General features: G+C 42.3%; 1 protein-coding gene across 1 annotated transcript; it reads right to left on the reverse strand.

Annotated features, from left to right (window-relative positions):
* Positions 1-11,487: 11,487 nt before the first annotated feature.
* Positions 11,488-24,022, reverse strand: LOC145781780 (uncharacterized). The gene is made up of 3 exons (XM_082593452.1): positions 23,853-24,022; positions 22,527-22,698; positions 11,488-11,601 (listed from the first exon to the last, which is right to left on the reverse strand). Exons 1-3 carry the CDS (start codon positions 23,975-23,977, stop codon positions 11,578-11,580), a joined length of 321 nt encoding a protein of 106 aa, XP_082449578.1. The 5' UTR covers positions 23,978-24,022; the 3' UTR covers positions 11,488-11,577.
* Between the last annotated feature and the right edge of the window lie 882 nt (positions 24,023-24,904).

Genomic DNA, 24,904 nt, shown 5'->3' on the forward strand with positions numbered 1-24,904 from the left:
AGTCAAAAATCCAGGCCACTTTAAAATCAGTAGAAATTTGGTCATGTTTTCAAAATAATTATTTTCTAAAGTAAAAAGTATTTATCTTAATTGCTCTGTATTTCCAGATGAAGTAAAGGTCGCAAAAATCTTTAAAAAAAGACGAATTGAAACATGTTGTCACTTCAAAACAATATTTTGCAGCGCTTCAATACTAGTAGCAAGTTGCTTCAAAGTTCCACTATCGAACTGACACTAGCCATTGGTGGATAAATTCTTGGATGAGTGCAGAGAGAATTTTGACTGTTATTGGCAGCAGGCACGTGATTGCTGTGGCAGCAGCATATATAAATCTGAAAGTCGGCGAGCACCAAAGCGACAGAAGAATGTCAGTGATGGAGCTGCTACAGATGATGTGGACAGTGGAAGGAATGTCGGGCCAGCAAAAATTTAAAATCAACACGTTTTATGTGATCATCGACCAACTAAAGAGCGACTACAGAAACGTATCGATGCATATTCCATGGTGCTGCAGAGGTTTGGAGTTTTGACAGAGTACGACTCCATGTCTGTTAAAGACATCGATGTTGCTGTTGCAGGTCTGGTTGGTGTGTATTCAAAGGACCTTTCTTCCGGCTTCCCATCAGAATTTCGTCAGTTTATGTGCTGGTATAAAGACTATAAAGAGCAAAGACGCGATGAAACAGCAGCAACAGGAAGGGCCCAGAAGATGTTTAAAATGCTGCACACAACTGGTGTTTATAATTAGAATGTAATTAGAAGTAGCACTTAGAATGCACTTGTCTCTAATGGCTACGAATTGCTCGGGGGAACGCTCGTTTTCACAACTGAAACGAATTAAAGACGTCAAACGATCAACAATGTGTCAACAACGTCTTGGTACACTGGCACTTTTGTGTATCGAAAGCGATCTACTCCGTAAGATTGACCTCCAAAAACTAGTTAACGTGTTTTCAATTGCAAAAACGCGCTAAGTTGTTATTTAGTTAGGCATATGGCCAAGTTTTTGCACGGTACCCTGTGTTATAGTTGCAACAACGATCTTTGTGACAATGATTTGGCAACACTGATAATTTCAATATTTTAGTTGGCAACCCTGATTTTCGGGCCACTTATAAAATGTGCCTACAGGCCAGCAGACCCTTAATCCGGCACTGTCTGGACTCTAATCATTGTGCTTTGTGTTTATCTTTCTGTGTTACGTTGTTACTGACTATGTTTAGTGTGTAAAGATCCAAATTTTTGTTTTTGAGTCCAAGTTCCGTACAAACATAGCTGAGATTTTGATCTTCAAAGACCAAAAAGTTTTCAATAAACAAAAACGATTAGTTAATGATTTTACTTTTGATTTTTCAAATGCTGTAGTAATTTCATCTCAATAGGCATTTTCTTTACATGGATCCATTTTTATAATGCATGAAACCTCATATTTTTAGGCATTTTTCATAAATTGTTGAACATATACAATTGACACATGGTATGTACGACTGTAAATTAGTAAGTAAGTTCACCAGAAAGTGTTCGAAGTTCAAATACTCCGTAACTGAGAAGAAATGTCTGAGTTTTGATGATCTAGAGAGGGTTTTACTATTGAAATTGTGAAAATTTACCTTTAACAACTTTAAACCTAATCTGCACGTCCAAATTTTATCAAAACTTATTGAAATTTCTCACACATGCTTTTTTTACTAAGTGTCACATATAAAAAAAAGTTCAGGTGTATCGGACGCAATTTTAATTTTTGAGGGGCGCCTGTGGCACCCTAATATGTATGTATATACTTTTGTTTATAAATAACTTTCTGGACTACTAACAAGCTAGCCTTTTAGTTAGCCAATATTGATTTACTTCCTATTTTAGCCTAGGCTTACAGCTATAACCGTACGGAACCACTTTAGGGGGCAAAATGTGTGCAATTTTAATAAAACATTGCTTAATTCAGTGGCGTATTCTCCATACATGCACTGCATGCCTTACAATTCTGATGAAATCAGAAATCTTTCAAGGACAACGAATTTATGCGTAGAAATAGAAAATGTTAATAGCAGAACCTCCTCGCTCTCTTAATTTCAATATTCGAAACAGCTGTTCATTTTTAAACTTTGGCAACTTTGCTGCCCCTGGCAACCAGCCTAGACTATCTGTGGTTTTATTAGCCAGCTTGGAGAAAGATATTAATTGCACAGGCTTTCTCAAGTTTGCAACGTTCTAACCGCTTTACCAATTGCACAGGTGGTAGGCTACCTGAGAAGCCATGATGCCAGCAATTGCCTAGGTTAGGCTACCAAAAAAAAAAAAATTAACATTGCCAATTTGTCAGGCTCAACTTCACTTGCACCAGTAGGCTACCTAGGCTACAGTTAACTGACTAACTTGCCATAACTGCTACATCGAGTGCCAAGAAAATTACACTAACTCATTTTCCATTGATAATTATTTTATGCGCGCTTTCATTCATTTCAATTAACTGACTAACTTGCGAACTTAAACCTACCAGCTTGCTCCTGTACCAGAGATTAAGATGATGAACTGTTTTATTTTGGTCAACGACGCACGAGTACAAAATAATTGACACGGCGAGAAGAACACAATAAACATAGCCAGGTCAGAGACTTTAAAGAACCGGCCTGCCACGCTCCGTGGAGGCGGGGAGCGGCGTGATTATGGGGTGGCGATGCACCCGGAAGGGAAATCCACCAGCTTAGGTCGCGGGGGCCAGGCTGGGGAGTCTAGGTACCTGTGGAAGGAAAGTGTGGATCGAGATTTTTGTGCGACTCGTCCGCAAAAGTTAGAATGGCGGAACGGGCCAGGGAGACGGGATTTGCTTTCTGCAAACGCAAAAAGGTCAGCTGACGACGGGCCGGGCGACAGAAGTTTTATAAAGCCAGGCAGCGCCCACGTCTCCATCACGTGACCGTAACACAGGTACGTTTGACTCCTATACCCGGTCTGCCCGTAGGCAGAGCGGATAAACTTTGGGGTCTCCCACGAGGAAGAGAAGCTTAGCTACAAGGACGATTTGAATACTCGTGGGAGACGAAAATTATTTAAAATCTGGAGCAAAGGCTCAATTAATTGGTGTAAAAAAAAAGATGGTAAGTGGGAATATATTGTATGCTTTACCTACCGAAAAAGTGTTGACGTTGAACCAACGAGCACGGATGTGCACTGGCCAGACGTTGAGGCAGGTTCGCCCAGATGGGTCGGGGGGACTAGCGATCGAAGCGTAGATATGACTAGGCTACGTTACCAGGAAAAATATATAATAGTGGGATGAAACTTTGGAGGTTGCATCGAGTTGATCGGGAAATCATGATTATCGATGAGTTAAAAGCAACGCGAGGTTGATCCGAGCGGGAAAGAGCAGCATATCGGGAGAAGGTAGTGTGTGATAATCTAAAATATTGAAATATGAAAATACAGATCCAGTGTTGTTAATGATATTACGTCATTGATGATGATATGAGTCCATTCACGATATGCAATATATACTTAATTCATATATTGCTATTTTATTTTATTGATGATGATTGTATTCTTCATTGAGCTGCAGCATGCTGATGAAACGACAATTGTTTACAGGTAAATTGATAATGAAACAATGGATTTAACATACTATGACGTCACACAATTACTGGCGGGTTTTGAGGTTTGCTGTCTTGCGCGCTCGGATGCTTACTGCAGAGCTTCTGCTGTTGGGGAATTGAGCTTCTGATCGCTGGAATCGTCTTTTCTATGACGTAGCCCCTCCACGAGTGAGCCCGGCGTTCCAAGCTTTCCAGACACGGAGGGAACCTTCGATTGAGAGGGAGGCCACTTTTCTAGCCACCTCTGCTACCCCACGAGCAGGAACACCCAAGGCCGCCAAAGCCCGAGAGCTCAACGGAGCATAGCTCCCGAGGGAGCCTACGACGAACGGAAGTGACAGGACGTCCCTGCAAGGGCGCTTCCTGTCTTCCAATATGTTTACACATAACTCGCCGTACTTGTCGTGTTTCCTGTCGGCGGCTTTTCGAAGGGAATCCGCGCCGTAATCGAACGGGCAAGTGACGTCACATACAACCGTGACACCGTCAGGGCGTTGCAGGACAATGTCAGGGCGCAGATCAGCACCGCCCGCTTCCACGTGTTGTGGAACCGTACTATCTATGGTAAGCAAGGGTTGCCATTCGGCAGGTACATGCTTCACGATCTCCCACAATACCGAATTGTGTCGTTCCGTGACAACAGGCATCACGGTAGGGCAGTGATTCAATATATGAGGGAGAGTCTCTTCTGCTTTCCCACACGCGCGACATATGGCAGGTTTATATGGGTGGCCATGGCTTGGTTTTGATTTCAAGGGAAGTAGGTTTAGGCGGGCTTTATAAGCAAATGCACGGTTCGCGTGATCCAGGAGCTCCGGTCGCCGAGTCCAAGAATTCGAAAATCCGGACAGACAGTGGGCACTGACCGTCTTGCCTTGGTCAGGTTTGGATTCCCACTGTCTCCTCCACCACAAGTCATTGTGTTGGTGGAGGGTCGGAACCACTTTTTTTCTTAGGGGAGGGGTGATTTTGGAGCTCCCCGCGGTCAACTCGAGACCGCCATCCGGGCGTGCGGACCAACGTACATTTAGACGACGGGTAGCCGCCGGGACGCGGCCCCACAAGCTTTCGCCTGTTGGGCACGGTCGAGAATGGGCACCTTCAGGAGGGGGGTCCTTATTCAAGTAACTGGCTAGCTGGCACGGGGTAGGATCTGGAGTGCCGAACCTCAGACTGGCACAACGCCTAAGCTGCCCGAAAGCGATGGCAGAGACACGGTCGTCAGGAGACGTCAGCATCTTGAAGGCCTGGGCTATCGAAAGCGTGTCGCTTTCGCGACACAGATTCAACACACCAAAGCCCCCCAATGCAGGCTTACAGTAAAAGAAAGCGCTGCACGCCCACCTGGGAAGACGCCACGCCACCTTCAAACACTGCAATACCAGTCGATCGAGCTTTAGAAGCTCATACTGTCTGAAGCGCCGCACTCGCAGATGGTATGACGCGGACGGAAGAATGATAGAATTAAGTGCCAGAAGTTTCTGGCTTGGAGTAAGGAAAGATTTCATTAAAGAGGAAATGTGTTTCTCCAGGGTGGAGATGAAAGGTTGGGTAAGGGACGCATCCGAGGCGTAACCGGTTCGAGCGCCAAGATATTTGTACGTTTCGCCTTTGGGGATGACTCGGATTTCCTCCCCGGCTAGGGAGAAAGGTTCCGGGTCGACCCGCAGACGGGACGCCGACGCTTTCCTATAGGATAAGGTGCCACACTTGCGTGGGTTGAACCGTAGCCCGGACCAGGAAGAGAAGGGATCAGTAGTAGATAAGAGGGAGATCATCTGCTCGCGATCGGAAGAAACGAGACAGATGTCGTCCGCATATGCCATACAACGTACTTTGATGTCTTCTTTAGCAGGAAGGTTGTAGCCGCAATCCGTTTTGTCACGGACGCCCCTGAGGAGCACCTCGATGACCAAATTGAATAGCAGCCCAGACAACGGGCAGCCCTGACGGACTCCCCGCCCCACAGGGATACGGTCGGTTTCACCATTGCCGCAGCGGACGGTGCAGGTGTTAGCGACGTATATGTCGGAGATGCACTCAATAAGGTCTGTGGGGGCGTCGAAATGACGCAGGACCTCGGCTATGCATTCGTGCCGGACACTGCCAAAGGCGTTTCGAATGTCCAGAAACGCAACCGACACAGGCCTTTTGCGTGACTGTGCATCCGAGAGGATGGTGTCGAGCATGAACACATGCTCGTAGACGCCCTCCGTGGGCATGAATCCCTTTTGCTCTCGGCTGATAACATTCCCCTCCACCGCCCATCGCTGCAGGCGTCGGGCCAATATGGCGGCGTAAATCTTATATATGTTTCGGCAGATGGAGATGGGCCGCCAGTTGCTGACGTCGTGCAGATCACCCTCAGGGTCTTTGCATATGAGTGTGATCCTGCTGGTTCTCCACTGGTCCGGTACACGACGGTTGATCCGGCAGGTCTCGAAAAGGCTGGCCAAGAGTCCCCCTCTTGGGTCCAGGGTCTTCCAGAAACCGTAGGACAATCCGTCAGAACCAGGGGCGGAACCGACATCAAGCGACTGGAGGACCGCCTCCACCTCCCGGGCCGTAATGGGACCTTCACCGTCATCGATGAGGGAGAGGTTTACATTGCCATACTCGTAACGGTGGGCGTTCATCCACTCAGGCATCTGCGAGCAACTCCCAGCTTTAGGAGCGGCCATGTCACGTCGAAATCTCTCCTCAATTTCTTGAGGGGGAATTTCGCAGTGAAGGTCGCAGTTTTTTCCTTCAACGATCCGACGGACCGTTCCCTTCGCATCCCGCGAGAAGGCGGCTCGCAACTCCACTCCCCTACGATATCGGGCTCCGTTCCCGCGCGAACCCCCGCCGTCCGACCGAGGAGAACCCCCGTTCGAACGACGGCGAGCCGCGCGAGCCCGGGCGCCACGATTGAAGCGTGGTTTGCGAGGACGTGTCCTCTTGGGCGGCGAAGTGCCAGCGGTCCACTCTTCCAATTCAATGCAGAACTGGTCGAAATTTATGCCACCCGCTAAAGTAAGGTTCACTAAACTGCAAAGAGCCCGCCTGGAGCTCTTCGTCTTACTTTCCCTGACCGGTTCAACAGGGTCTTGGATGGATCGTTGAGTGTTGGGTGTGATGGACATCCCTGGGGTAGTCTGTGGGAGTCCGGGGTCATGCATGGCTTGGTTGCATGCCATGGTGTCGCTTCGGGGTCGAGTCAAGGTTTGGGAAGAGATAGTGGAATGGAATTCATTGTGGGTGGTTTGGGTAGGTGGGGTAAAGGGTCGGGCTTCGGCAGACAGCGTCGAGGTACAGGATTGTATAGGGCAGATGGAAACAGGATTAAAAGATAAGGAGGAGTGAGATGGGTGGTGTTGGAGAGACTTGGAAGAAGAGGTCTGCATGGGCGGCTTGGAAGAGCTGATTGAGTCCCCAGCTTCAGCTCCGGTGGTAGCCGTCCGAGGCAGAGAAGATGGGCGCGAAGCCGGCTTGGATAAACCGAGCGAGTCCACTGCCACGGCTCCGGTGGAGGTCGGCTTGCGTAGAGGTGCATATAGAAAAGGATTCGCACTGACAGTAGGGCCGTAACCGTTCGTGGTTGGGCTATCAGGCGAGGAAGTGGAGGAAGAGGAAAGAGATTTGCTGTTCGACGAGTCGGAAGAGTCCCCACTTTCCGACCCAGGTCCGGCCGAAGACAGGCGAGGAAGAAACAGCACATCTAGATCAGGCAAGCTGTCAGCATCAGCTGGGCTGAGCGAAGTCTTGCCTGAATGGGATAGAACAGTACGGAAAAGTTCTGGTATAAAGTCAGGTGGGGGGGGCAAAGTGGAAGTGCTTTCCAGGTCTTGGCGCCAGAAGACTTGAGAGCGGATGACAGAGGAAGAGGAAGGAAGGGATGACCCCTCGACCGATGCGCCTGCAGTCGAGGGCCGGCGCCTTTCATGCCTAACAACAGAGGCGTAGGAAGGCCCAGGCTTGGTCATCATAGGGGGCCTTGTTTGGCTCTCCGACGGCGTCGGGTCATTGCTCGGCCAGGGAAGGCAGGTTGGCAATTGAAGGCCCTTGGGGCAGGATCGCCAGTGCTCTAAGGCCCCATCCAGCTTGTAAGCTCGAGGGAGAACACGGCAGCACCTGCTACAGGTGATCAGGAACTCGGCGCGCGAACCATGGAATGCTCGCATATGGTCCTGATACGCCTGCACATCTCGGTAAGGTCGAGATGCCCTCCTGCAAGTGGAGAAAGGACAGAGAAGGGGGAATAGATTGGGGAGGGTGAGGCGAATAGGGCAGACGGACTGCAGTCTATTCGACCTCAGATATAGTGGAGCTGACTCGTGGCATGCGACAGGTAAGCCACTGTGTGGTGTGGGATCACGGATCGGACACTCGTCGCCACGACGAAGCAACGAGTTCGTGAAAGCAATAAAGTCTACCGGTGAGGCTTCACCATCTGGGTTGAGTGGGACTGAGTGCCCACTCACAGGAACCTGCTTCCTCGTCGGCCAGCCTAAACTAGTGGACTCAGCAGACGGGGAGGTAAAATCAACACCGGCCAGGTTATCTTGAAAAGTCTTTGAACCTGTGCGACTTAAATGGCGTGACATATTCAGTAGAAAATGTATAAATATAATATATAAAAAGTTGGTTAAGTTTAAGATGTTTCGGAATTTACAGCGACAGCTCAAAGTTTAGAAATTGAAAGTAACGGATTACAAAAACAAAGAACTACTGGCGGATTACAAGAGGGTTGAATCAGAGGTTACTACTTAAAATTTGATAATTATTTTTTTTTTTTTTACATAGACTCAACGTTACTAAATGCAATTAGAATTAGGCTTTGAATATCAGTTAATTACGGTACTGCAAATAAGTTTGATGAGCTAGGAGGTTAAAAAATGCTTTGAGAACAATTGACTAAAAAGTCAATTGTGACGTCACTACTGAAAACTTAAACCAACAAATAGGGTGACCCTTTGATTTGAAGTACGATTAGTTAGGATCGATATAAATAATTGTTCAAAAGACTTTAAAGATAAAGAGAGGAATATTGTTCAAATTATACGGTATAGAATATTAACAAGATAAGGTTATGATTCAAGTGAACACTTCAAGGAGAAAGGAAGTTATGGAAGATGCGTGTTTCAGATGCAAGAAAAGGAAGATTTGGCAGACAACTGGCAACACTAGATTACCAATGCAGGAGTTTGAATGCCGAGATTTCGAAAATTAACTGAACAAGGGTGTTTAAATTGGGAAAAAAAGGATTTTCGGATGGATTTATTATTGCAATAGAGGCACAAGTCTACGAATTAATTAATTTAAGTAGCAAGATACTAACTGATTAGAATTAAGGTTAAAAATGAAACAACAAAGTGAAATGGAAAAATAGGCTAGGAATTAATTTAAAACTCGATACAGCTAAATTTAGGTTAAATAATGAACATATAGCAATTACTGTAGTATACAATTAACACGACATCAATAATTACAGTTTTATATGATTCCTTTCTTGTGAAATGTTTTTCCTTTTCTTCTTAAACCTTGTTCTTCGGGGGAAAAGATAGGGATACCAAGCCCGGGCTGGAATTGCAGATCCCAGGGTTTGATTGGGGTGGAAATAGTTAACTAGGATGGGGGTGGGGATAAAAAAAAGGGGGGGTTTTCAGAACAACTCACTTTTTCTTTAAATTCTTTCTTTTCTTGACTGAGATTTGGAACTAAGCATCCGCACGACAGAACGGTGATCTGAATCTAACTTTACGCTTTCTTTGTAGCCTTTTCTTTATTTATTTCAGCACTTTCGCAATAAATCACCTGGCTCACTTACTAATCTCTTCACTTTTTCTTTAAATTCTTTCTTTAGTCATGACGCAATTGATTTGCAAGTATGCTACTAATTTATTCGACCACCGCTTTACCAGTCTGACTGATTTTCCCCAATTCAGAGCCAAAGACTTGAGGTTGACGAATTACCTTTCTTTAAATTTCCGAATGGTTCGAGACTGAGTAGGTTACGCGTCCGGGAACATCTTGAATCTGGGGTGGTAAAAGGATAGACCCTCGTCCCCAGAGGCTCACACGACGACGACGACGAGTGACAATGTCATGAAGGCCCTGACCTTCAACTATATAAAGACGAAAGAAAGAAAACGTAAATGACGCAATGACGTAAGAAAGCGATACGGCTTCTGATTGGTCAGTTTTCGAGATAGGCACAAAATAGGGAACCTTTTGTAAATATGCGTCCGGGAACATCTTGAATCTGGGGTGGTAAAAGGATAGACCCTCGTCCCCAGAGGCTCACACGACGACGACGACGAGTGACAATGTCATGAAGGCCCTGACCTTCAACTATATAAATAGATTCACCGTAGGCTACTGCTTCTGTAATTGGGTTTTCAGATATTTTGATCCATAAGGAAGGCAATCATCATTTGCTAAAAATTTCTTCATTTTATATTTGAGGTCTGATATCGTTAACTGTTCTTCATCATTCTGTTCAAGATGGGTACACATCTTTAGAAATGCCTGATCCTGTTCCTCATCCTTCAGTCGCCTAGATTTTCGACGTTTGCCTCAGGTACTCTGCCGCATTGCAAGGGTACGTTAAATCCATATATAAAATTAACACCACAAGAATGATGGTATAAACAGTCTGCAACATGCAAATCGCCACCGTAATATTCAATACGACATTTCACGGCGAATGACCAATCGTCAGAACGTCTCGCACAACACTCTAATATAGCCTAACTAATATAGTCCTTGCAAAAACATCTGTTTTAACAAAACTAAAGCCAGGTCTGTCCGTGAGAACTCGAGTCCCACAAAACAAACAATGAGTCTTACCGTCGAAATTGCAATCAAGAATTCGAACACTTCGTTTCCTCGTGACGCAGGACCCATTCCTCTCTGTTTTTCTTAAGCTGTATATCGATTGGGTTGGTGTAACGTTTATGACAGTCTATGTGTACTTTTCGACCAGCTGTCGCAACAATGTTGTCCCCTCTATTAGTACTGGCAGCATTAATCCTATCAGCACCCTTTTGATACAGTATACTGGAGGCTTCAGAAGCTTGAATTTCCTTGTCACAGATCGTAATTTCTTTGCAGGCATTTTCTCTGAACCCTTTACCGTGTATCCGTAAACTTCCTCCGAAAATCACGGTGGACCAAAACTTTGCCAATGTGAAATAATTGCATTATGAAATTTACTTTTAAATGAGCACCAACACAAACAATAATTTCATAAAAATTAAATAATTCAGTATTTGTACATCTCGAAATGAATTTGAATTTTTTGAATTTCGAAAATAGCGGATAACCTTTTTTCCCGAAAAAGTTTTCTCGGAGATTTTTTTTGGTCATGTACACAATGAACAGAACCAATGTGCAGAATTTCAGCTTTACACCAATTAAGTCACGGTAAAACCCTTCAACGACTGGACTATGGGATCAGAACACTCTGTTCTCCTTTATCACACCGAAGTTCGGTGGCTCTCTACGGGTCTTGTTTTGTCTCGAGTTTTTAACTACATGGTGAAATCGAGATTTTTGTTTGAGAACGCAAATCCCCGTTGAGTAGGCCAAGCACTTTGGCGACAACAAATTTATTGGTGCATTGGCTTACTTGACAGACATTTTTTCAAGTTTGAACCAGCTCAATATGCAAATGCAAGGAAAAAGTGATACCATTATAGATGTAGCCTACATGATAAAATTCAGGGCTTCTGACGTGGCTTGCGAACACATACCCGATCTGGCTTGCGAACACATACCCGACCTGGCTTGCGGGCACATACCCGACCTGACTTGCGGACACATACCCGACCTGGCTTGCCGACACATACCCGACCTGGCTTGCAGACACATACCCGAGGACACATACGTTGTTTACAACTGAACTAAAGACCTCAAGTTGAAACTGTGACTTCAAGTAAAATTTATTCATAACTTTTCATGGATGGAGTCGGCAGTGAAAGTTGGGTGAGGTCGTTCAAGAATATCATCAAGGATTGTAGTTTTGACCTTTCTGAAATAAAAAAAATCCATTACTTACTATTGAAAGGGCAGGGGGAGGCACGTACCCCCCAGTCATTTTGAAGTTGCAGTAAATTTTTACTTGAAAAAAAAATCATACCTAATGGTAGTTTAAAATTTTTCTGAATTATGAAGTATCGAATGTGTGAGGAGAGTCAGGGTTCCTGGTCACTTAAATTGCGCAGTCTATGCACTTGAAACTTGTCTGTTTGGAAAGTTCGAATGCAAGTTGGACCTAGCAGCAGTGGCGTAGCAGCCACTTGGCGGTTCTGGCTCTGCGCCAGGGGCGGCAGGCTGCAAGGGGGCGGCAAAATGAGGCTGCACAGTGCACACAGCACGAGAAATGAAGTAATGCAAAAATAAATAAAAAGTAAAACAAGAAAATGATCTATAAAGAGACAGCTAGCACACCTTAAAAAATTTAAGGATGGAACAACAGCTAAAAAGCTCGAGTTGCTTCTTGCGTGATGTTGGATAGCTGTAGCCTGTATTACGTCTGTTGTTCAATTCTTAGTAACATTTATTAGGTCATAAATCTGTTGTTATAATCACGATTCATTTTCTCTATCTCAGCAGTAGTTTCTGTAGTCAGACCTCGTGTGCTGTAAAGCTGACATACTGGTGTATTTTATTGTTTTAGCGTAGTTAGATGGGGAAGGCAAACATAGTGTTGAGAGTTGGCTGGCACTACAGATTCAGTTTAGTTAGGGCAGGATAGGTTTTCTGTGCCAGCATCATAATTTTAGCTAGATGTTTATTTAGGATTTGAGGTAGACTACCGGTGTGTCGTTGGGAAAGACTCTTCTGGTTACTTGGAAGACTTTTGGTGGCCAGGGGCTCTTATTGGCTTTTGCCACTAGCACGAAAAAGTTTTAGCGAGTCTCTCACGTTTGGCCCTATGAGAGGGGGGACGTTGTACCCGGGACTGAGGGGGGGCCGGAGAGATGGCTAATCACAAGCTTCTTCTTTCTTTCGTTTGAGACTAGATCAAATCAAATTTCAGGGCAGGTGATGGAGAGCCAGGTGAGTGTAGCTTCGTCCAGCGTTGCTATACCATGCGTTCCATTTGGTGCCTTATAGATCGGACATTCGAGAACGACATGGTCAGCAGTTTGTTCCTCCGCGCCGCATTCGCAGGATGGTGAGGGAGCCAAACCCCACTTGTGCATGTTGGAATGGAAGCGACCGACTCCGGTTCGGATTCTGTTGAGCTTGACCCAAGTCGGCCGAGGCAGGTCCATACCAGGGGGGCGCACCACCGGGTGAGGTATAAAACGATGTAGTTTCGTGTCGGCGGCACACCACGCTGCATTCCAATTGTCTTCCATGATGAAGGTGAACCAGTCCTGGCCATTTAAATGTTTAATTGTAAACGTTTAAGTTGTTATTAATTGTAAACGTTTAAATGACAGGTTGTGGTTAAATTTATACAAGTGTTAATTTAGACTCGAAAATGAAATGTGTCAAAGAGAGTGGAGCATTTTTTAAAACGAAGAAGAAAGCAAGAGAAGCAGAATTAAAAAAGAACGAGGGAGCTATGCTAAAATTTGTAACCTCTTTTGGTTCAAATGTTTCTTTAACATTACGGTACCAGAGAACGATTCAAATGAATTATCGCTGATTTTGCTTCGGCGAAAGCTCGAAAAGTTCAATTTTGAGGCGGTTATTAATCTTTTAATCGCCTAATGCATCTGTTGTCCATTTTTTGTCTTTTATTTTTGGCCTTAACGCTGAGACAGTGAGGTTTCTTTCTCAAGCAATATAGAACTTCTGAGACGCGCACATGATTTGTAATTATTTTTATTGAAAAGATTGCTTGAACATGAAACTATTTCAAATTTTGCTGCAGTCTACTTAGGGCGGCATTTTTCAACGAAAGCCAGGGGCGGCAGCATATGCTCCTACGCCACTGCGTAGCAGTGACATGCCAAGAATACGTCACTAATGAAATAAATGTTTTTAAAAACATTTTTACCAATCAAATATTTACAAACGCAACTATTTGTGACATCATTATCGGCTTTCCGTTAGGGGAAGGGCGGGACCTTCGAGCCGATTTTTAAAACACGTCACATATTTTTTGTTTGGTGTTTAAGATTTTTCTCAAAGCTTACATATATTTATCTATCCACAGTGTCTATGCCTAAACGAATTTTGAGCATGATCCAAGCGGAAAATCTCTCTGTAAAGAACACAAAAGCATCAATCATTTCATTTTCAGACTAATGAACAAGAAAACAGTTCATGCACAAGTTTGATTCACAATTTGCAAATTGGATGAACAAGACTGCACTTCATCACCAGAGGCTTAGCCAGCACAACATTTTTTTGGGAAGGGGCAAATAAGTGTTATTGCACATATCATTGAGCCCGGAAAGGAGCCACTGAAGGCGGAGCACTCACAATATTGGGTCTGGGGGGCTTTCGTGAACCCTTCCGTTACTGTAGAATCAAAATCATTTTTTTGTAAATAAACAAAGAAAAACAGGTTTCATACTCTGGGCAGTTGTTGTTACGTGACAAGTCATTCAAAAGGTGCAATAGGTTCATGACATTTGGTGTGATTGCTCAAATAGAGCACTTACAAGTTAAAATGTCCGCTTTGCCCCAAATTCCCCTAACTGACCACATTAGGGCCCTGAGTAATTAGGCTACGAGCCTACGACAAAAACCTCAACAAAAATCCTGCAAAAAAGATTACAGGCTACAAAGCCATTTAAGACAAAATAATAATAAGTTTACTTTGGTTTTGAATTTAAATATTTTACAATAAAATGTAGCAATGCGAGGCCTCTTCCTTCGGGTCCCGGTGCCTTTTACCGGCTGAACCGGTGGTAGTTAGCCTCAAACTGCTGCAAAAAGGTTCTGCAGATGTTGTAGCACTCAAAATTTCAAGTAAAATATAGCAATTCATTTGACCAGAATGAATTTACGTAAAAGCAAAGAACCCCTTTTGCAGTTCTGCCATTTACAATTTCGCAGTGACCCTCCTGCTGACCATATCGCAAAAAAATTAATAAAATTGGTCGTGCCGGATTCCACTGTCTCTAAGCCTAACTTATATCAGAAGCTTATATCAGAAGCCTAACTTATATCAGAAGTGTTATACTTCATGTGATAGGTTATGACTAGGGAGTGTCACGATTTCTTTCTATCTCTTACCAGGAAAAAGACTTGGAAAGGTTCAATGACGTAGTTTAATGGGTCAAACCGAAAAGCAGTCAATTAAATGTCGAATAATTCTACTAGTGAAATGATAATCTGACTTCTTGAAGAACTTTAACGAACGGCTTCTCAAATAACTCTAATTTCTGCATCAACTACCAATCCACAACTCATAGCACACCTCTCATAATCAACTCATAATAATCACCATAATAATAATCATTACACAAACTACACCACTATTTATATAGTTGGTTGTTCAGTCCAGTAACTTCGAGAAGGTGACGTAGTATTGCATCACACAAACTCATCGTCGGTCACGTAGCATTGAGATGTAAACAACAGAAGTCTCTAGAATGTCACGTAGGGCCGAAGGTTGTAGAAAACACGTTACATAATACAGATTTCGTCATCAGAGGTTACTTTAGGTCAATACCCGATAATAACACATCGCTCAAAATTCCATAATGAAAACAACACGCTCGTTGAAGATACAAAGCAAGCCATCGCGAGGCATTGCACCTTGATTGTGACAGGGAGATTTTTTGGTAACCTAAAAAACTCAAAAAGGTGACTTTAATTTTGCAAAAAAGTAACCAAAAAGTAACTTTATTCAACAAAAACAAGAAAGCGAAACAAATAACAGCAATTCAACATAAAAAGCATCTAAATTAGTTTCAATTTTAGCTCAAATTAGAATTACACATATGCAATGTTTTACATTCTCTGGCAGGAAGTTTCTGTCAATCAAACACTTTAGCTGTTGCAGGGAAAACAAGTGGTTAATATAGTTAACACAATTTGTTTCATCGAAAAAATTACTTTACGAGTTATCGGGAATACACGCGATACGAACAAGCATGGGCTCGTGCAAACCTAAAATCCGTATCATAGTAGAAGATATATTAATTTAAAAGTCTTACCCAGTCTTACCATTACATAGAATGTAAAATGTAAATTCATCTCTACAGTAGCGATGAAAGATAGATAAATAAGGGAATTAGGCAAAAAAAGTATGCAAAGTAAAGTGACCTAACAAATGAAAAGTAACCTAAAAACACAAAAAGTGACTTTTGGTAACTTTAGTGACAAAAGGTGCCCTAGTTATTACATTTCAACGTATTGTACACCCCAGAGCGTACCATAATCACTTGTGGAGAGCGCGTGGACGCGACTGCACGGCCGTATTGAAATGACGTCACTGGCAATGTCGTGGGGCACCATCTTAGCGGACATAAAAAGGTTCTTATTCAAATAGAATTATATTTAAGTCAGTAGCGTAGCCAGGAATTTTGAAAGGAGGGGGTTTTGTCGACCCAGCGGCGGGGGGTCTGGGGGGTCTTCCCCAGAAAATTTTGAAAAATTACTTTGAATTTGGTGCATTCTGAGAGCATTTTCAACAAAAATGTGGGTATGAATATTTCTGTAAAATGGTGCTGTCCGGTGGCATAGTAAAAGGGTAAGATCATGTTTTCTTTGGCATTTTTCGGAAATAAAGCCAAGTCTCTATGTTTTCTTGTTGCTAATTCCTGGCTGAGATGTTTGGTATTGGTAAAACTCGCTCTTTTAATGCAGTTTTTTCTTAAATTAGACAATTTTTTTAGACTGAAAGCATCATTCTCAAGCATAAAGAGACTGAAAGCATCATTCTCAATATCGTGACGTCACATGCGTGCCAAATGGGGGGTTGTAGCCCCCAACCCCCCCCCCCCTTTGGCTACGCCACTGATTCAAGTAGAGAAATACAATTAAGGAATTCTGTTTAGATCTGAACCTTCTGATCATCCCAATAAGGGTGGAACAGTCTGTTAAGGTTTTTAGATGAGTAGTCTCCAGTGACCTAGGCTATGCAGAAAAAATTTATTGGGAGGTTTGAAAAAATTGTATGAGACCATGTGAAACAATGGTGACCGACATTTACTTCGCAGCAGAATTGAAAGTATCCCTATGACAGGCCATACAACGTAGGAGCCCTGTAATTATGTTAATGATGAACACTATCGTAAGTTTCACTAGTTATACGTTTTTTCGTTAAAAATTGGTTGGTTTAATGAGCAATGCAAATTACAATGTGTCCTGAAGTTCTGTTCTGTTGCTTAAAGCTTTGTGTTGATTGCAGCGGCGCCGCTGACGTGTAAGGTCGCGTCTTCCTTTACACCTTTGTTGAGTTACCATTGACACGCTGTTTGGGTTGAAGTATAGTTTTCTGTTGCTGTTACGTGAAGGTATATTTATGTTCTGCTATGTTATGTTCTGCTATGTTTTTCAGACGCAGTGCCTATTTAGTTTATTAAAGCCATTAAATGGTGTCATCTACTTTTGTTACTTAATTCTATTCGTTACAATTTAATAAACTACATAGAAATCGAAGTTAAAAGAGTTGATAGAAAGTGCAAGTCTTGAAAGCAATCGGAGATGGCCAATAATAACTGGAAATGTCTTCAACCAGAAAAGCTATCCGTAGATCCAAATTCACCAACAGCAGAAGACGATTGGAAGTTTTGGTTCAAGACTTTTACAAACTTTCTGGGAGCCATGCCTCGTGCTGAAGGAGAGGAACCAGCCAACAAGCTCAACATATTGACAGCTTTCCTTACTGCAAACACTTACAAAACTGTGTCTGAAGCCGACAATTTTGACGATGCAATAACAGCTCTCAAAAACTTATACGTCAAGCCAAGGAACGAGATCTATTTGCGACATCTGCTTGCTACTGCACAACAAAAAGACGGTGAGTCAATTGACGAATTTGTTTCACGTCTAAATAATCTGAGTCGAAATTGCAACTTTGTCCCCGTCAATGCAGTAGCTTATAGAGACGACATGAAGAGAGACTCCTTAATCAGTGGGATTTCGTCCACACTCATAAGAGAGCGTCTTCTCGAAAATCGGACTTTAACGTTTGATCAAGCTTACGCCAAGGCTCGAGCTCTAGAATTGGCAAAAAGCACGTCCGAAACGTATTCTCACCACAACATGTGTGCTGTGCAAAGTTGCTCAACTGAGCTGCCGACAGTTCGACATGAGTACACTCAAAGTAAAAGCGAAGATTCGTCCAGCCAGGATCGCACAACCGCAGCAATAAGACAAACTAAAAAGCACATATCGAACAAGTTTACATCCTTTTTTTGTGGTAGTCGTAATTGGCACCGCAGAAATCAATGTCCTGCAAAAGACGAAAAATGTGATTATTGTGGCAAAACTGGCCATTATGCCAAGTGTTGCTTAAGTCGTAAGGGTGTTGTTACAAGCAATTGCATAAACTCACCTCGTCTAGCTTCAATGTCTACACTGCATTCTACATTTTCTAAACATGTTGTAAGTGAAGTGAAAATTAACGATGCCTTCGCTAACGCTTTAATCGATACTGGAAGTACAAACAGTTATTTAAGCAAGACCTTTGTGGACAAAAACCACATTAAATATACGTCTCTTCGTTTCGTTGCAAACATGGCTAACACTTCGTTAAAAACCGACATTTATGGTATTTGTAATGTTAAACTGAAATTTGCCAATCACTTTTGTGAACAGGCAGAATTTCTTATTATGCCTGAATTGGTTTCTGACGCAATCATAGGCGATGATTTACTCGAACGCCATAAAAGTGTAACTTTTCAATTTAATGGTAATTTGCCTGAACTTTTTGTGTCATCTGTTATGCCTGCAGCACAAGTCGAATATCCTGAGTTGTTTTCACACTTGCTACCTACATGCAAACCAATGGCTGTTAAAACTCGTAAATTCTCATCGGCTGACCAAGAACTAATTCGAATCGAAACGGAACGATTATTACGCGAAGGCCGCATAGAGAAAAGCAATTCCCCATGGAGGGCCCAGCCCTTAATCGTCGACAATGGTAATGGAAAGAAGAGGATGTGCATTGATTACAGCCAGACAATCAACTTGTATACCTTGCTAGACGCTTACCCTTTGCCATCCATTGAATCCATAGTAAATGAAGTTGCCAAGTGGAAGTATATATCCACATTAGACTTAAAATCTGCGTACCATCAAATACCAATTTGCCCCAAAGATCGCCGTTATACCGCATTTCAGTCGTCGCACGAGCTGTACCAATGGAAATACTTACCATTTGGATTGACAAACGCGGTACCCGCGTTTCAACGAGTAATTAACAACTTTATTGCAAAACACAAATTAAAATGCGTGAATGCCTACTTGGATAATATCACCGTGGGAGGAATGACACAACAAGAGCATGATAACAATCTTGCAGCACTACTCAAAGCTGCTAAAGAAGATCACTTTACATTTAATGAAGCAAAAAGTTTGTACAACCGCACTGAAGTTTGTTTGTTGGGTTACCAAGTTGGAGCTGGAATTATAAAACCAGATCTCCAACGTATCAAAGCATTGCAAGATTTGCCGGTACCAACAACAAAGAAAGAATTGCAGCGAATCATGGGATTGTTCGCCTACTACGCCAAATGGATCTCTAACTTCTCTGCAACAGTTAGGCCACTCATGCAAACAGAAAAATTGCCTTTAAGTTGTGAGGCTTTGGCTGCCTTGAACAAACTGAAAACGAAGTTAACCCATGCTTCTTTACAACCAATCGACGAATCTATTCCTTTTACTGTAGAAACAGATGCTTCAGACTTTGCCATTGCCGCAACATTAAATCAAAACGGCCGTCCTGTAGCATTTCACGCGCGAACCTTATCAACTTCGGAGCAAATGCATTCAGCAATTGAAAAGGAAGCCTACGCAATTGTAGAAGCATTAAGAAAGTGGAAGCATTTACTGCTGGGACGACACTTTAACTTGATTACGGACCAAAGAAGCGTTTCCTTTATGTTCGATTTAAAACATCCTTCCAAGGTAAAAAATGATAAAATACAACGTTGGCGTTTGGAACTTTCACCTTATAACTTCTCTACCGTTTACAGACCAGGAAATAAAAACACTGCACCTGACACCTTCTCTAGAGCAACATCGGCATCTGTGACAACAACATCAGAAGCCGCTTTAAAATTGCTACATGAATCACTTTGCCATCCTGGTATTACACGATTGTGGCATTATATAAAAACGAAAAACCTTCCTTATTCTTTGGAAGCCGTGAAAGCCGTCGCAATGCAATGCAAAGACTGCGCCGAAATTAAAGCAGCTTTTTATAAGCCCAAAGAGCAACAACACCTCATCAAAGCAACCCAACCTTTCGAAAGAATCAGTATGGATTTTAAAGGTCCTGTAGCATCTGCCACCAAGAACAGATACTTGTTGGTGATCGTGGACGAATTTTCTAAATTTCCCTTTGTATATCCGTGTGCCGACATGAAGACATCTACTGTTATCGAAAAATTATGTGATTTATTTTCCGTGTTTGGATTTCCGTCGTATGTCCACACCGACCAGGGTGCAAATTTTATGTCGAGCAAACTGAAAGAGTGGCTGCATGGAAAGGGTATTCCGACCAGTCGGTCGACTAGATACAACCCTCGAGGCAATAGCCAAGTGGAACGATATAACGGCATAGTGTGGAAAGCTATTCTTTTGGGACTGCGAGTCAAAAAAAACTACCCGAGACTTTGTGGGAAAACGTGTTACCCGATGTATTACATTCGTTACGTTCACTTTTATGTACTGCTACAAACTGCACTCCCCACGAGCGTATGTTTTATCATTCTCGTAAGTCTTCAAATGGGGTATCGATGCCTGCCTGGCTAAAACCAGGACCGGTGTATGTAAAACGTCATGTACGAAACAAGAGCGACTTATTTGTTGAAGATGCCGAGCTTATTGAAGCTAACCCCCAATACGCTCACGTACGCCTCAATGATGGACGTGAAACTACTGTATCATTGCGTGACTTAGCACCTAATCCGAAACAGATTACCACCACTCATGATGACGAAACGCTAACGGAGCCATTAGAAATTGATTTTGGAATGTTGGAATCAGCTCAACCTCGCTTGGATCATGCTCCAATTTTACAAAATGTCGAATCTTCAGAAGCTGGTCCTACCAATCCTGAACAAAACTCATCGTTACGTCGCTCCACACGAACACGCCGTCCTGTTGTGCGCTATGGCTTTGATACGTGACTTAGTTTTTGCAATTTATGTATTTATTTACTGGGTTTGGCTTGAATCCTTGTACTTGTTATAATGCCGTGATGTAATTTATGTAGTGTCGAGTTTTCAATTTAACCGGGGGTGAATGTCGTGAAGTTCTGTTCTGTTGCTTAAAGCTTTGTGTTGATTGCAGCGGCGCCGCTCACGTGTAAGGTCGCGTCTTCCTTTACACCATTGTTGAGTTACCATTAACACGTTGCTTGTGTTGAAGTAGGGTGGTGCTAGTATAGTTTTCTGTTGCTGTTGCGTGAAGGTATATTTATGTTCTGCTATGTTTTTCAGACGCAGTGCCTATTTAGTTTATTAAAGCCATTAAATGGTGTCATCTACTTTTGTTACTTAATTCTATTCGTTACACAATGTATGTTACAAAGCAATCCACTGGCCACAAATATTGCATGTAACTTTTGAACGGTCTTTCCTGTGGAGTGCGAAGACATTTTACTAGTAAGTTACGTTAAAATTGCATCTCGTAGCCAAAGGGTAATTTGAATGCTCGTTGTAGTGGTTTGATTTTACTCTAGAACAGAAAAAGTAGGTCTAGCAGACTAAGGGTTTCAAACTCAAATTGTTCTGAGGGCCAAATAAATACTTGTAAATCAACCCGAGAGCCGCAATACATGATAAGAAGTCAAATAACAAAATAACACAATAAAAATGCAATAAAAAGAGATAGTAAGAACGTAAGATCATAATGAAAAAGTGGTAAACAAAGAGATGGAAAAACATTGTACCAACGCAAAAATACGCAAACAAAAAAGGGCGCAAACGAAGCGACAGACTTGGAGAGTAATATTCTTGCTATCAACTTTCAAAAGTGAGGAAAAAACGAATTTCGAAGACTAATTTGTTTCTTGGCAACCACATAACACTTTAGTCATTTTCTAAAGTGAACTGCTATAAATTTTACTGTACTATACTGTTTATAAAGTTGTGCTGAAGAGGGTTCAATACCTGAAATTGCGATCTGCAACAGAAGAATTTGAAATTGGACTTGGTCGTAGATTTATTTTGAACAAAAAACTAAACCTTTAAAAAACTGACTTTAGCAAATACCAAGATTACTATTGCGATAACGATCCAAGAAGGAAATAGACAATGTGATTGTGATGTGATTGTGATGTGATTGTGATGTAACAATACGAATTTCTTGCTCGCAATAAAATGGCGCGACAATAGCGCTAAATAGTTGTGTGAAATTTGATGGGCATTTTCAGACTGAGTACTTTGAGAGTGCATTTTATCTTTGTAAATCTATAGAAAAAATATGAACTGTAATTGTTAGTTATTTTAAAGTTTAAAAATGCATTGCGGCCGCACCAAAAGTCCTCGCGGGTCGCGTGTTTGAAATTCTGTCTAGACTCCGCTACAAGGACAGAAATCTCTACAATACATTGAGTGAGGTAACAAAAGAAATGGACCATGAGAAAACAGCTTATGGGTGGTACCTCTAATGCAGCGCTGTCTGCATGTTAATACTGTAGTTCTTATATAGAAAATGAAAGAGTAGATTTCATACTGTAATTGTAACCAAAACTTGAAAAGTAACAATTTATCTCGATTGAGGGAATCAACTTTTCAAGTGAATCTACTATGAACAATGTGGACACGATATTAACTTATGATCGCTCGTCATGACGTCATTTCATAATACCTTTAAGGTTTTGACAAGTTGTTCCAACAAAGGTGTGTCGTCATCACTCCATCTTTTTATCAGCTCAGGTTTTAGCATGACGTCATTAAGTTGTGACGGCCGGTGCAAACGATAATTGGTCGCAAGCCCAATGTTGTTCCCTTCGAGGCCCAAAAAATCGCTTTCGGAACTTCTAAAAAGTATGGAACAACTATTGAAGAACAAAAATTAAAGATTTGTTCCCTTTGCAATACAAGTTGTGGCAAAAGTTTTAAAGATGAAATTGAAAGATGACAAAAATACTCGACTTTTGATAGCCTTGTCCCATTGTCGGAAGGTGCTATCAGTGCCGGTCTTAGGGGTGTGCAAACCTTGCGATCGCACAGGGCCCGCAAATTAGGGGGCCCGCAATTTACTCAGAAAATGCAGCAATTTTTGTCATTTCCAATGGAAAAATTCAATTCACAAGCAAGTATCGGTATCCTTGAAGTCAGTTTTTGATCAACCAAGGACAAAATTAATAAATAATAAAACTGTAACAACCGGTAAAAAAGCAATCAACCTATATCTCTAAAACAAAGTTTGCCTAATTTTAAATGAAACTGCATTAAAAGAGCGAGTTTTGCCAATACCAAACATTCCAATATCTCAGCGAGGAATTAGCAACAAGAAAACATAGAGACTCAGCTTTATTTCCGAAAAATGCCAAAGAAAACATGATCTTATCCTTTTGCTATGCCACCGGGCAGCACCATTTTACAGTAATATTTATACCCAAATTTTTGTTGAACACGCTCTCAGAATGCACCAAATTAAAGTAATTTTTTTAAATTTTCTGGGGAAGGTCCTCCCAGACCCCAGTCACTGGACGTCTCCTTCGGCAAACACGCCGTCAGGATTCGCCCACCGGCCGTCAAAACCCCCTCCCCTTTCAAAATACGCTACTCAATAATTGGTGAATTGGTGAATTTACTACGCTACTGAATTGGATCATTGTCATTGGGGCCCGCAAAGCATATTCCGCACAGGGCCCGAAATACCCTAAGACCGGCACTGGCGCTATGGAGCATTTATTTCATCAAATTAACTTCATCTGTGTAAAAATTAAATTCAAAATGAAATTTGAGATAAGCTATCGCAAAAAGTTGTTTTTTAGTTCACTTTTTAAACTATATTTTGCAATCTTGGAATAAGATTTTTGTAACACTAAATTTTTCAGTTTCGAATAAAAAAGTTCATCAACGCAGGTTGCTTCCAGATAGTACAAGACGTCGCTTATTATCTACATTGAGACCCATTGGTTAAATTACATGCGATGATTACTATGAAATACAAGCATGGACTGACCTTTTTCCTCCTTGCCGGGCCGGCCCAGGCCTCCACCAGTCCATCCAATGGTCAGCCTTGGTTGACCCTAGCAACATGAACCCAACCACAAGCAGATACATCGATAGACTTCGATCCAATTTCATTCCACCGGGTTTGTCTTGATACAATCTCGACTTTCTTTGAAGTGAAATCTCTCAAAATGTAATCGAGCAATGCCTTTCGAATATATAAGAAGCGACCTGAGTGCAATCTGTTGTTTAGCAAAACAATAATTAATCGGACAACAAAGGAACATTCTCAATAATGACGGTAATATTCCCACAAGTAGGCTTATGTATTGAAATTGTATTAACTTGGCGCCAAAATGGCGAGTACATGGCGAAGCGGGACGTTCCTGTTTGCTTTTGCGGCACTCACCGACGTTCGAATGCTGGCTTGAACGTAGCAGATGGCGCGGCCTTGGACAAGATGATTAACCTGCTGTAATTGAATTATTACGTCATATAAGCTCCCAATCAACTGAAGATCACCAGATAATTTACTTAAAACGTATTTTGATTGACATGTTATTGTGTTTGTTTATAAACGAAGCTGAAAAATGCTTTTATGGCGTCATTATGCATTGTCGCCTCTTGACTTTGAAATCAATGATATCGTTCATGACCTCGGGCTGTCCGTTTAGGTTTTAGTGACAGTGGTTCTCAACCTTTTCACACCAGGGGATCGGTAAAAATTAATAAAACGTTTGAGAACAAAAGATCGTTACGAATAGAACAAGTATTTGTAATCTTTTGTCACTCAAATTTCTAGTTGCGTATCATAGTGCAAGATTTTAGCATAAGCTTTTTATTTATGACAAAAAATTACATCAAAACGGCAATCAAATCAACTCAAAAAACGAAATATATCAATCCACTTACAAGCAAAATCAATTGCTGTTGCTGCCAGTAACCGAGCCAAACGAATTATGGTTCTGGAGTAGGAACCCTGCTTCGGCATCCAACCGATTTCTTTGCTTAGAGTCGAACCAGCACCGCTTGATCTTGAAGCTTTTTTGTTTACGTTGTCAC

The sequence above is a fragment of the Aplidium turbinatum genome, chromosome 13 (genome assembly GCF_918807975.1).
Source record: "Aplidium turbinatum chromosome 13, kaAplTurb1.1, whole genome shotgun sequence".
Taxonomy (NCBI): Eukaryota; Metazoa; Chordata; class Ascidiacea; order Aplousobranchia; family Polyclinidae; genus Aplidium; species Aplidium turbinatum.